The 12,331-nt window shown below is 45.8% G+C and overlaps 2 protein-coding genes across 2 annotated transcripts; one reads left to right on the top strand and one right to left on the bottom strand.

The window, feature by feature from the left end:
• Positions 1-10,462: 10,462 nt before the first annotated feature.
• Positions 10,463-12,070, top strand: H257_02842 (hypothetical protein). The gene has a single exon (XM_009826664.1). It carries the CDS (start codon positions 10,486-10,488, stop codon positions 11,449-11,451), a length of 966 nt encoding a protein of 321 aa, XP_009824966.1. The 5' UTR covers positions 10,463-10,485; the 3' UTR covers positions 11,452-12,070.
• On the bottom strand, positions 10,465-12,071 carry H257_02841 (hypothetical protein). The gene has a single exon (XM_009826663.1). The coding sequence runs from the start codon at positions 12,050-12,052 to the stop codon at positions 11,627-11,629; it is 426 nt and encodes a 141-aa protein (XP_009824965.1). The 5' UTR covers positions 12,053-12,071; the 3' UTR covers positions 10,465-11,626.
• Between the last annotated feature and the right edge of the window lie 260 nt (positions 12,072-12,331).

Raw genomic sequence — 12,331 nt, 5'->3', positions numbered from 1 at the left:
GAATAAAGTGAATGGGCAGCTTGTCCCCATTCGCACGCACCGTCAGAACAGCCGTCATTCGGTACGAATGCTTTTCACCGCTTGAGATCTTGGACGAGCCGCCACGAACAGCCCAAATCGCATGCGGCGGCAAGGCGTAGTGCATTCCGGTCTCGTCCACGTTGATGATGGCGTCACGACTGAAGCCTTCGAAGGCCAAGTTGAACTCTTTCGCAAATGCAGTACGCGTCGCGTCCAGTTCGACTTGAGTTCGCTTGGCCTTCGATGGCTTCTGTCGTGAGAAGCCGTGGTCGCTGCAGAACCGCTGTAGGAGCTTGAGCAGGGACTTGTAGCCGCTTGTCTTGTTCGCCAGGTATCGCTCGAGCCAGTCCTTGTTGTTGCGCTTGAGGAAGTTGACCAAGTGCGTGCATGTCAAGGCCTTCTCGGCGTCGCGGCGCTTGTGCATGAAGATCTCGAGGCCGTCGGAGTCGGGAATGCAGTTGGGGCGCCCTGCTCCGTGGAGGTGGAAGCGTTTCATGTTACNNCCCTCAAAGTTGAGGATGGCGTCCGCTTGTTGCTTCCACCTTGCAAGGTTGCTGTTGGGGATCCCCGTTGCAGTCTCCAGCTGGCGTGTAGAGGCCGATTCCATCTTGAGGATCATCTCCCGCTTCTTCGCGTGGTTGTAGCGCCTCCGCGGCTTCTTCTGAGGACTTATCTTGCTGCGCGGTGGAGATCGCATTCGAAAATGAGTGGAGCATGGTCCAAGAGCGCGTGGCAGCGCGCGAATTTAAAATGTTTTCCCGCTTACGTAATTTTTATCCAATCATAGTGCAGTATTATTTGTAGTTAGATTTGATTGGTTAATTTAATGTGTGCAACAACAAAAACTTCGCTGCCCCTTAAATTCCGTCGCCGCCTGTACACTTGTCAGTTCCTAAATAACATCAACACAATATGTACTTAGTAATTATATATCACATTAATTACACTACTTGGTTGATTTTCTCATACTCCCACTCAATTCGTGGGCCCATCTGCGATTCCCATTTTTGAACGCAGGATCTCGAATTGCTCTCGCGGGATCGCTTTCGTGAGGATATCTGCTACCATGAACTTCGTCGGACAGTAACGAAGCTCGATGCGGCCCTTCTCGACTTGGTCTCGCACAAAGTGAAACTTGGTGCTGATGTGCTTCGTGCGTTCGTGGTGGCCTGGGTTCTTGGCGATCGCGATGGCACTTTGATTGTCGCAGTGCACGACTATGGTTCGTTGCGGGAATCCCAGTTCTTCAAGCAGCTCGATGTACCAAAGCAACTCCTTGACCAAGTCGCAGAGTGCAATGTACTCGGCTTCTGCTGTTGACAGCGTGACCATGGTTTGCTTCCTTGATCTTGAGGATAGACAGCAGCCGAGGAACATGACCAAAAACTCGCTGATTGATCTTCGGTCTTCACTGTTGGCAAAGTCGGCGTCGCTGTACGCTTCAACTTGAAGTGCTCGCACTTGACCGGTGAAGTCGAGCTTGAGGCAGAGCGACTTGGTGTCCTTGAGGTTACGCACTTCGCTTGCTTCCAGTGGCTCTCGTCGAAACATGACAAGTACTTGGACAGGTTGCGGAGAGCATTTGCGATGCATGGCCGAGTGCAGGTCATCAAGTACTGTAAACTTCCGACAAGCTCGCGGTACGGAAAGTCGAGTTTCTTCATTTCGCTTGAACTCAACTTGCTTGGTTTGAGGACTTGACGGACTACTTCGGGAGTTGACACGGGTTTGGAGACGGCCATGGTGAACTTCTCCAAGAGCACTTCGACGTAACGTTGCTGGGACTTTGTAACCACCTTGTCCTTGATTTCGACTTGGATTCCAAGGATTGACTTGAGTTCACCAAGGTCGGTCATTTCGAAGCGTTTCTTGAGGGCGTCGCAGGCCTTCTCGATTTCTTCATTGTTGTTGCCGGTGATGGTGATGTCGTCGACGTAAACTGTCAAAAGCACCATGAAGTCTCCCACTCTTTTGACATAAAGGCAGACTTCCTTGACGCAACGCTGGAAGCCGATTTCGACCAGGTACTGGTGCAAAGTAAGATACCAGCATCTTGGGGCTTGCTTGAGTCCATAAATCGCCTTCTGGAGCTTGCACACTTGATCTTCCATGCCCGGCACGACAAAGTTGGAGGGTTGCTCCATGTAAATTTCGGTGTGTTCGTCGAGGTTCTCGTTGAGAAACGCAGTCTTGACGTCCATTTGCCGGATCTTCCAACTGTGCAACGCGACCCAAAGAGTACCAAACGCAACGTGTTGTAGCGCAGGACAGGCGCAAAGATCTCCAAGTAGTCGAGGCCATATCGCTGCAGGAAGCCCTTGATGACGAGTCGCGCCTTGTACTTGGTGAACCGACCCACGGCGTCGAACTTGTTGCGCCACAGCCACTTGCACGCCAACGCCTGGCCACCTCGGGGCAAATCGGTGAGCACCCAAGTGCTGTTTTAGACCAACGCATCGTATTCTTCTTAGGTCGCGTCGAGCCACGCTTGCTTGTTGGGACTTGCTTCGATGTCGACAAAAGCCTGTGGCGTGTCGTTGATCACGTCGGCGGAAAACACTTGGTGGTGTCCACCCGAGATGGCTTCAATACCCCTTGGATTGACGAAATTGACGAAATCGACCTCAGCGTCGCTTGATTCTTGGTCGATTAGGGTCGATTCTTCGCCAAATTGCGGTGGATCTTCGACTTCGAACTCTTGACTTGGGTTGATTTGGGTCGGCACACTTGGTGTTTCTTCAAGGGCCATGGTGGGAACTCCCACTGGAACTGTGGGCCCTTGAGGTCTTGGAATTGATGTGATCGGCGCCGCATCGATTTCTTCCGCTTCAGTGACTTCGAGTGGGAAATTTGTCGCTTGGTCATCCAACTGAACGTTCTTCTCGTTGGCAGCCACAAAGGCTTCCGTGAACTTGACTGAGCGGCACTCAAAGAGTTCGCCAGTTTCGCTGAGCTTTGGCCACCTCATACACTTTTTTCACAGCTGTAGTCTTGCGCCAGGTCGGACTTGGACAGGTGCAGGCCGTCGCGAGCCGCTTGCTTGATCGCCGCAACGTTGAGGTGTGCCAGTCGAAGGTGCTTTAGTACCAGCTTCGGCGTGGACTGTCGAATGAGACAGCTGTTAATACGTTTTTCATATGGTTGCAGCACGTAGAGTCCACGATGATCTTGAGGACAAACGTGTCCAAGGTCATGATGGCCACATCCAGACACCACTTGAAAACCATCCCTGAGAAGCAGTCGAAACGAGAGAATGTTTTTCTTGAGGTTTGGGACGAATTTGGGGTTGGGACGGTCCAGTCGATGGTCTGCGTCAACTTGGGTTGACAGCAGGTCCATGCGCATAGACTGAACGGTCGAGTTGTCGGCCAGCTCTAACGCAGACAGCTGTGTTCAGGCCAGTTTCGTGAACAGGGCCTTGTTTTCCGTCACATCTGCTGTGCACGCGCTTTTCAGAATCCATACGCCTTCGAGGTCCGAACGTGGGATATCATCTGTTGTGGCTAGAATGAATCCTTCCTTCTCATCTTGTGGCAGTAATGACACTTGTCCTTCACTGCTTGCTTCTTGAAAGGGCGAGGCTTGTCAGGCTTGCCCGTGTAAAGTAGCTGTTCTGTCTCCACCTTTCACTTTATGAGTGCACCATTCTTCACTTCATCTTCCTTCGATAACATCCGGTTCGCAATTTGGAAGAGAGTCAGAGACGGTTCACGGCTGCGCAGTACTTTCAGCGTCGTGGGGAATACTTTCTTCACGCTTGTCAGCAGGATACATCTCAGCAGTAACTTGTATTGCAGGAGTCGCAGATCCGTAACATGCTTCTGTATCGACGATCCAGGACTGTACACATTCGTGTGTACTCGTGGATGACGTGGGACACCTCAGCATATGTCCGGGCTTCGTAACGCGTGACAAGCATATCCCACATTTCCTTGGATGTCGAGACATGATACACATAGGCCAGGTTGTCGTCATCAAGTGAGTTGACGAGGATGTCGAAGTCCTTGTCATCCTTCGGGGTCTTAGTCGTCATCATCGTCGGCGTTGTCGCGGGTGTCTTCGCCGGTCACAACTTTCCACAGGCCCTTGCTGCGAAGCTTGGCTTGAATGCGCACCTTGTAGATGTTGAAGTTTACGCCGGCGAACACAAGGGACTTGGCCTTCTCTTCCTTCGCGTGGGTGATCGTTGGGCTCATAACCTTTTGGACTTGGAGAGGGAAAGCTTGGAAAGACTTGATTGATGAACGTAATATTCAATTGTGTTTACTTAATTGGTCTGCAGTTCACTACCAAAGATGGCTATATAATGGAGTCGACTTTGTTCTATCTTTGTCGATTGTTGATAATAACATAGAGTCAAATGTATCCTTGTATATATAAATATAGAGTAGTATATCATGACGCCATTTCCCAAAGGTTGTCAACGTTTACTTGTGAATATCCGGCATTATTCTGATATATCCGAATAACGAAGTTGATGTTCCAATAGGATTGGGACGAAGCTTGGCTTGAATGCGCACCTTGCAGATGTTGAAGCTTACGCCGGCGAACACAAGGGACTTGGCCTTCTCTTCCTTCGCGTGGGTGATCGTTGGGCTCATAACCTTTTGGACTTGGAGAGGGAAAGCTTGGAAAGACTTGATTGATGAACGTAATATTCAATTGTGTTTACTTAATTGGTCTGCAGTTCACTACCAAAGATGGCTATATAATGGAGTCGACTTTGTTCTATCTTTGTCGATTGTTGATAATAACATAGAGTCAAATGTATCCTTGTATATATAAATATAGAGTAGTATATCATGACGCCATTTCCCAAAGGTTGTCAACGTTTACTTGTGAATATCCGGCATTATTCTGATATATCCGAATAACGAAGTTGATGTTCCAATAGGATTGGGACGAAGCTTGGCTTGAATGCGCACCTTGCAGATGTTGAAGCTTACGCCGGCGAACACAAGGGACTTGGCCTTCTCTTCCTTCGCGTGGGTGATCGTTGGGCTCATAACCTTTTAGACTTGGTGAGGGAAAGCTTGGAAAGACTTGATTGATGAACGTAATATTCAATTGGGTTTACTTAATTGCTCTGCAGTTCACTACGAAAGATGGCTACATAATGGAGTCTACTTTGTTCTATCTTTGTCGATAACATAGAGTCAAATGTATCCTTGCGTACAGAAATATAGAGTAGTACTGTACTGTATATCATGACACCATTTACTTGGGAATATCCGGCATTATTCTGATATATCCGATTAACGAAGTTGATGTTACAATAGGATTGGGACAAAGTGTACATACAGTACACTATGGGTAAAGTGTAATACAGTAATACAGTAATACTGTACACTTGTGAGTTCCTAAATAAAGTCGAGAGTACTCATTCTCGTAGTACAATCTCATGTCCAGATTGACCAGCTCTTTTGGCTCACTTGGGAGCGCGTCTACTTATAGATCACTTTACACCTGATCTAAGTAGGACAAGAACACACCGATGGTCGCTGGTTCAGTCCCAGGTTTCCTCAGGTCCTTGGCATCGACACCAGGAAGCCTAGTTAGGGTCGAGTCAGAACCCTCCCATTTCACTAATAACATCAACACAATATGTAATTATGTATCACATTAATTACACTACTTGGTTGGTATTTCTCATAATTTTGCCCAGGCCAAACTAGTTTTCGCGATTTCCCGCACCCTCCTGTTTAGAGCCTGTTCCAAGTAGAATTGAAAAAAGACTAAAAATGGGGTGACAAATATTTCGTCCCATTTTCTACCCATTCTATGACCATGATTGATAGGACATAAATCATTAGATTACGATGCATGCTGATTGGTCAATAAAACAGTGTTGTTGGTGATGCGTAGAAAGGTGTGGCGGGTGTAGCGCAGGTGGCACGTGAACCATCCATCGTAGTATGTGCCGTCGGGCTTGACTTGCTGCCACGTGATACTGGTACGACAACAGTGTTGATGGCAGGGGCGCGGTTACTACGTCCGTCGATCGACATGACAGCGGCGCCAACGGCAGCAACGACAGCAACACACACGGCAGTGGTCGAGTCCATGATGTCAAATTGAAAGTTGGAGTGAGATATTGGGATCAATGATTGGATAGTGAGGCATCCATTATTAGCCAGTCATTGGGGAAATAGCTGAGTTGGCCAAAATGGGATGAAATGGGGTCATGTACCCCATTTTGAAAAATGGATTTTGGAATGAGTTGGGGGGATTTTTGATTGGATAATGCCCATTTTGAAAACTACTTACTGTTAGAACTGGCAACATTTCGAAGTCATTTTATTTCCATTTTAAATTAAGGCTTGTCCAACTTTTCATTCAAAATTATAAGGCCCTGGTCGGGGAACAACCCTGAACGAACCTGAACGAAAAACCCAGAATGACTTAATTTTGATGGGTTGATTTATCCGTATTCCGGTTGCGTCCAGGTTGACGTCGTTCAGGGTTGTCAATCTCTGGTTGGGAATGACAACCCTGAACTGGATGCAATTGATCGTGCAATTTAATTACTTTACATTCATCGGTTTTCACAATAACTATCATGTCCACTAATGTCCCATTTTCCAAGCGAAGCGTTTCAAAGAGACTGTAAAGGAACATAATTTAAGCTTGATCGTAGTAATATTCCCGTTCAGGGGTGAATAGTCGTCCAGGGTTTTTCCCCGACCAGGGCCTACAGTAATACGTTTTGCTGGTTTTGCCCAGGCGAAACTGGTTTTCGCGATTTCCCGCAGCATCCAGGCGAAATATCCGAATCTGGACAACAGATTATGCCCATGTATTATATATACACTGTTTTTTTTGTCAGTACCCGCCCGATTCAGGAGGCTGCGGGAAATGATCAACTTTACAATCCTCAAACGATATGGCAGTGCATAGTTCATCATCACCATACAACACGCTAGAATCAAATCGAGTTCAGCCTGAGGAAGAAAGCAACGTGCACTGCTTTTAATTGCCATTTTGAAAAATTGGCATCGTCCTCAATTGATTGCGCTGAGTTTCTTGGCTCCACACAAAACGGTTGCATAACTTTTAAAAATATGACATTTAAATGTTAGAAAATTATAACATAACATATCAATGTACTAGTATGCTATAAATTATAGCTCAAGTTGACAATAATTGTTTGTCATCTTTCAAGCTATATTTGAAGTTTTCGCCAAAATGTGTCTTTAATGTGCTGCTTCGTGGCTCAGAGATCACCGATCAACGCAAGAATATGGTAGATTGTACAGCAGCATTGTACTACGTCATAAAGTGGTATGGACGGTGTTACGATGCTTATTGCGGGATATAATCACACCCAAAGTAAGCTATATTTCAGTTTTTTGGCATGTTTGAGGTCACTTCACCATGCTAAATAAGTGCAATCGCCACACATCACGTCTCGTTATATAGCCGCAGCCATCTCTTCAGTTTTCATATTAAATGTATCATGCCCAGGCAAGCCGTTGCTGAGAAACTCAACGACAAAGTCAAGTACTTTCTCGATAGCTAACATTGTCATAAATTATGACAAACATTGATGTTAACTTATGTTAACTTGATGCTATATTTCGATGTTATTTTTTAAAATTATGACATCCTTATTTTATATTAATAATACGTAACGGTATTCTCGTGGAATGTAGTGGATAATTTCCCAAAAAGCATCGTAACTGGCGGCCAAAATTTGAAGTCCATACAGTAAGTATACGTTTTGAACAGCGGATTGGAATACAAATTCGCATTGCACTAACAATCGACTCCTTCGTCTAGACATACATTCATCCTCGCTTATGTCGCCAAGGATGGCTATGTTCGTCATTTCCCGCAGCCTCCAGTAGGAATGAATCCGCAACAGTATTGTCAAATTCGTTAGAGATCGCATGCGTTGACGTGTGGGCTACGTTGTGTAAATGCTTCCACAGCCATATGGAAATAAATACTAGTACAGGATAGCTTAGGTATATTAGTACGCGGTGTATGGACTTAATGTTAATGGTAACCCGAAACTCGAATGTGCATTATCTACTTCACATACAGTGTAGCGGTCGGAGATTTGAGCATATGGTGAAAACGATGGAACGAATGATTAATTCGATGAACTGCATAGCATTCACTCAACGACAGAAATGGAGGGTAAATGTATAATTAAACATCAGCTTTACCGTCAGCAACTGTATCACCATTCGAAACGTGTAAGGGCATCCCCACCAGTAAGTTTATATAATCAGACTGTAAAATACCGTTTTACAGTTCCTGTATTTTGATTTTCGTCAATCCCAGCGGTAAAACGGTAAAAAATCCGCATAATTATCACAACATTATCCGGAAATGAACATGGAGGCATTACAGTAGTTTGCTTTGGACGACGATGATGATGTGGAATTCACACTTTTGAGATACTTGACCACCTTCCCGCCCTATATAGTCAATAGTAGGCCGCCATTTCAACCTGCACCTGGATAGTCGGGCTGAAGATGCTCGATTATGTTGTGACTGCTGTATTTCAGTCTCACAAGTCAATTTACAGAATGGGGAGCAAAGCTCACCAGCGCTTTAGTTGGACAAGGTCGTTATACTGCAGGTATATGGACTCACCATGGAGACGATGCGGTTGAGAATGACGACTGCTCTAAGCAACGGGTTGATGGAAGTAAGGAAAATCGGTCATTCACAGCTGAGAACTTGTGTCACTGCTCAGCGAAGGTTGTCTTTGGTTGGGCTGCCGATGCACTCGACGAGTTTAGTGAAGTTTTAGCAACGAGCGCGATTGAAGGATCCATTTTCTCAAAGGAAAGTGATTATTGGCTTTCCGTCAACCACAGGGCACCGATGATTGGACAAAATTATCCATTGATAACATGTTATTGGCTCATTCGTCAAAACTGTATTTTACAGTCGCAACTGTAAATCTGGCCGATTTGCAGTCTCGCGGTAAAATTATACAGTTTCCTGTGTTTTACAGTCGCCCGATGGGGTTGTCAAAAGTGTAAATAATCCGGATAGAACTGTAAATGGGGATGCTCTAAATGAACAAGAGGTCTATTCGAGCGGGCTAACTTGACGAAGGGTTAGCATTACATGACAGCGGTTTTGACTCCAACAAATAACGATGTGTGATTGGGCAATACAAAGTTATCCTAAATTGGTTAACATGTAAATGTGTGTAAACTGTTTTTTTACGTTAACCCGCTAGGACGGGAGTAAAAGCTTAGTTCAAGTATACTTAAGAATGATCTTGCTTACTGTTAACACTATGCAATTCTGCAAATGAGAGATTTTCTCATCCCTAGCTTCAAGTTAAGACCTAATAAAATACTCAGAATCAATATCCTTATTCCCCCAATCTGCAAATGAGAGTTTCTCTCATTTGAAGGGGCCAATAGAAACCCAGTAAATCGAAATATTTGTAATTGTACAATGCCATTGGCTTAAGTATACGAATTTACTCGAGTATGATTGGCTCTACTGCAAATGAGAGTATCTCTCATTTGGAAAACCTCCCATCCGACCAGGTTAACGTTACCGTATTTTTCGTTGATCTGCACCATGAAGTATAAAAAGTGACATTTATACAATATAAGTATAAAAATTAAATGTCAATTACTCCGTAGTTCTATTAATATTATACAATTGGAATGCTGTAAATAAATTGTTTAAATTTAATCATTTGATGCAAAGGTACGACAAATACACATTGTTGCCATGACAAAGGTACGATGATTCATGCATTTTTTGGTCAGCTTGGTCTACTTTCTGAGTCATGAGCTTTACAACACAATTTGATTGGCGTATTTCTAAAAATCGTAATTCCTGTGTGAATTTAATTCTCGGCCAGTAATGTTAAATCAATTGAATAATGTACGATGGATTTGTGTGAGATCATCAGAACCTCTTAATTGTAATGTATACTAATTAGTATACAATTATCGAAGTCGTTCACTGTCAATTTAGAAATAGATAATATTGGCACTATACCAGGTAAGGCGTGTCGCATGAGTGCAATATTGAATCTCATCCATCCTAGTGGGTTAATTTCGACTAATCATTATCATTGGAGATTGTGATTGGTCATTTGCTGGCCAGGATTAACTGTACGGGTAGTACTATTAATACTCCGAGTAGTAGATTCTACCCTGGAATTGCACGAATAATCGAAACAGTGTTCAACGTTCTGATGTGAATGTAACGCAACAGCTAATGTTACTTCGAAAAAGATCAGGTGATAATAGTCCTGATTTGATTAAGGGGAAACCTAATTTCGACGAATCGTGTTGCAAACCACTCGTTCCAAGAATTATTTTGAGCGAAAAATAGACTTGTCATACTTTGAACAAATATAAAATTGCCGCCTAATTGTATACCGTAGAATATCACTGAACTCCAAGCCATCCTATTTGAACAGAATTGGAGGCCTTTTCTAGGATTGGCAACACAGTTTGAAACCTATAGAGCACGATGCGTGCACTTCAACGGAGCTTCACCGCAGGCAATGACATGCCCAAGCAGCAGCCGGGAAGCTACCGCACATCATCTTCGTCCTCCACTCACAGCCAAGAGATGAACCCATACCAACTTTTGCTCGATGCCGTAGAACGGTCCGACGCCACCACGGTGGAGCGTCTGCTGCACAAGGGCTTTCAACCCGCGACACAGGATATCAACATGTCCATTCTGTCTGCTGCTTGTTTATCAGGATCGTACGACGTGTTCGAGCAGTTGGTGACCCAAGGGTGGCTGGTCTTCGCAGCAATTTTGTCGGAAACGGCCACGACGCCGATCCTGTTTGAATTGGTCAACTTGGCCACCCAAGGCGGCAACATCCAAATCATCACAGGTCTGTGCCGCGTCGGCGGCATCACGGTGGACGAGGTGGTGGAGCACGTGCGGGGCCCGAGCGGCGTCAAAGTCATCACCCCGCTCTTGATCGCGGCCATCAACGGCGACGACGCCATGGTCCACTTCCTCGTGGACGGCGGCGTCGACATCAACATGGGCATGACCAAGGAAGGCAACTCGCCGCTGGGCATGGCAACGATCCACGGCCACATTTCGGTCGTCGAGGTGCTGCTCGAGTCGGGCGCGAACTCCCATCACACCAACCTCAAAGGCGAGTCCGTGTACGCCCTGGCTGCCGCGTACGGCCACGCCAACATCCTGTGCTTGCTACTGCACGAAGAAGGCGACAGGGGGGACGCCATGAAGCTGGGAGACGTGGACGAATCATCCATGAAGCGAACGATCCACAACATCCGAAAAGGCAAGAGCCACACACATTACTCGCTGCAAGAGCGTGGCGGTCACGTTGACGTGACCAAGCTTAAGCGACGCATCACCAACCTCAAAAAAAGAGTCAACGGCCGCGTGGAAGCCGACTTGTACGAGTTGCGGTCCAGTTCTTCGCTGGGCGAAGAATCGTTTTAAATACGTTTGCTTACATCGTACAAAATCCTCGTGATGACTACAGTAGTAGTAGTACTACTACTATTTACCAGTCCACAGTCGACATCCTTGGTCTAAGCTGTGAATATGTACTACGGGGAGAGGGAGTTGGAGTACATACAAACGGAATCGATGATCATGGCAGGAGGGATAAACGTCAAGGGGACGGCGACGACGGCAACGATCGAAGGCGAATGATGGCCAACACCTTTTCGTCGGAGATGCTGCCACAGCGTTTCGCTTCTTCGTACACCTCGGCGAGCACATGCTCGTTGTCGAACAAGAGCAGCTTTGTCGATGTCTTTAGCGCGTCGAAGTTTCGAGTAGGCGTGGTGTGGGCTTGACCTTGTGAACTACTTGTCTGCACGTCGTGTGGACGAGTGTGCTTGGCAATCGCTTGGAGTACATCTGCATCGGAAATGACCCCTCGCTCTTGAGCCATCTTGTAAACATGGGCGACCATGTGTTCGTGTTCAAGCAGCAAGAGGATGGTAGACTTCTTCAGTGGTCCGAACTTGCTCAAGGATGACGCTAGTGTTGTCGACGGCGGCGATGGGAACGTGTTGGTGGAATCCCTCGACATGATTTTTCTACTAGTAACCTGTTTGTGCTGTGAAGAGTCGGGCTGCTTGATGGTCAATCCTGATTGGTGGATTGGGCTTGTTTCAAATGCACGTTCTGAATGAACTTCGAAGTACTATTATAGTACTACTACGTAGTACATAGTAAGTACATATTACTGGTACAGTGTATTGTCAAGTGTACTGTATTGCATGGAACTTCACAGTTACAGTACAGTACAGTACTACTAGTACTGTATCACAAAAATATTTTCTGTCTGATACTTTTGAATTGGAAAGTG

Source organism: Aphanomyces astaci (assembly GCF_000520075.1).
Source record: "Aphanomyces astaci strain APO3 unplaced genomic scaffold supercont1.5, whole genome shotgun sequence".
Lineage (NCBI taxonomy): Eukaryota > Oomycota > Saprolegniomycetes > Saprolegniales > Verrucalvaceae > Aphanomyces > Aphanomyces astaci.
This window is presented reverse-complemented; position numbering and strand designations above follow the sequence as displayed.

Excerpts from the sequence above, each read along its gene's own strand:
- H257_02842 (XM_009826664.1), top strand. The coding sequence starts at position 10,486 with ATGCGTGCACTTCAACGGAGCTTCACCGCAGGCAATGACATGCCCAAG.
- H257_02841 (XM_009826663.1), bottom strand. The coding sequence starts at position 12,052 with ATGTCGAGGGATTCCACCAACACGTTCCCATCGCCGCCGTCGACAACA.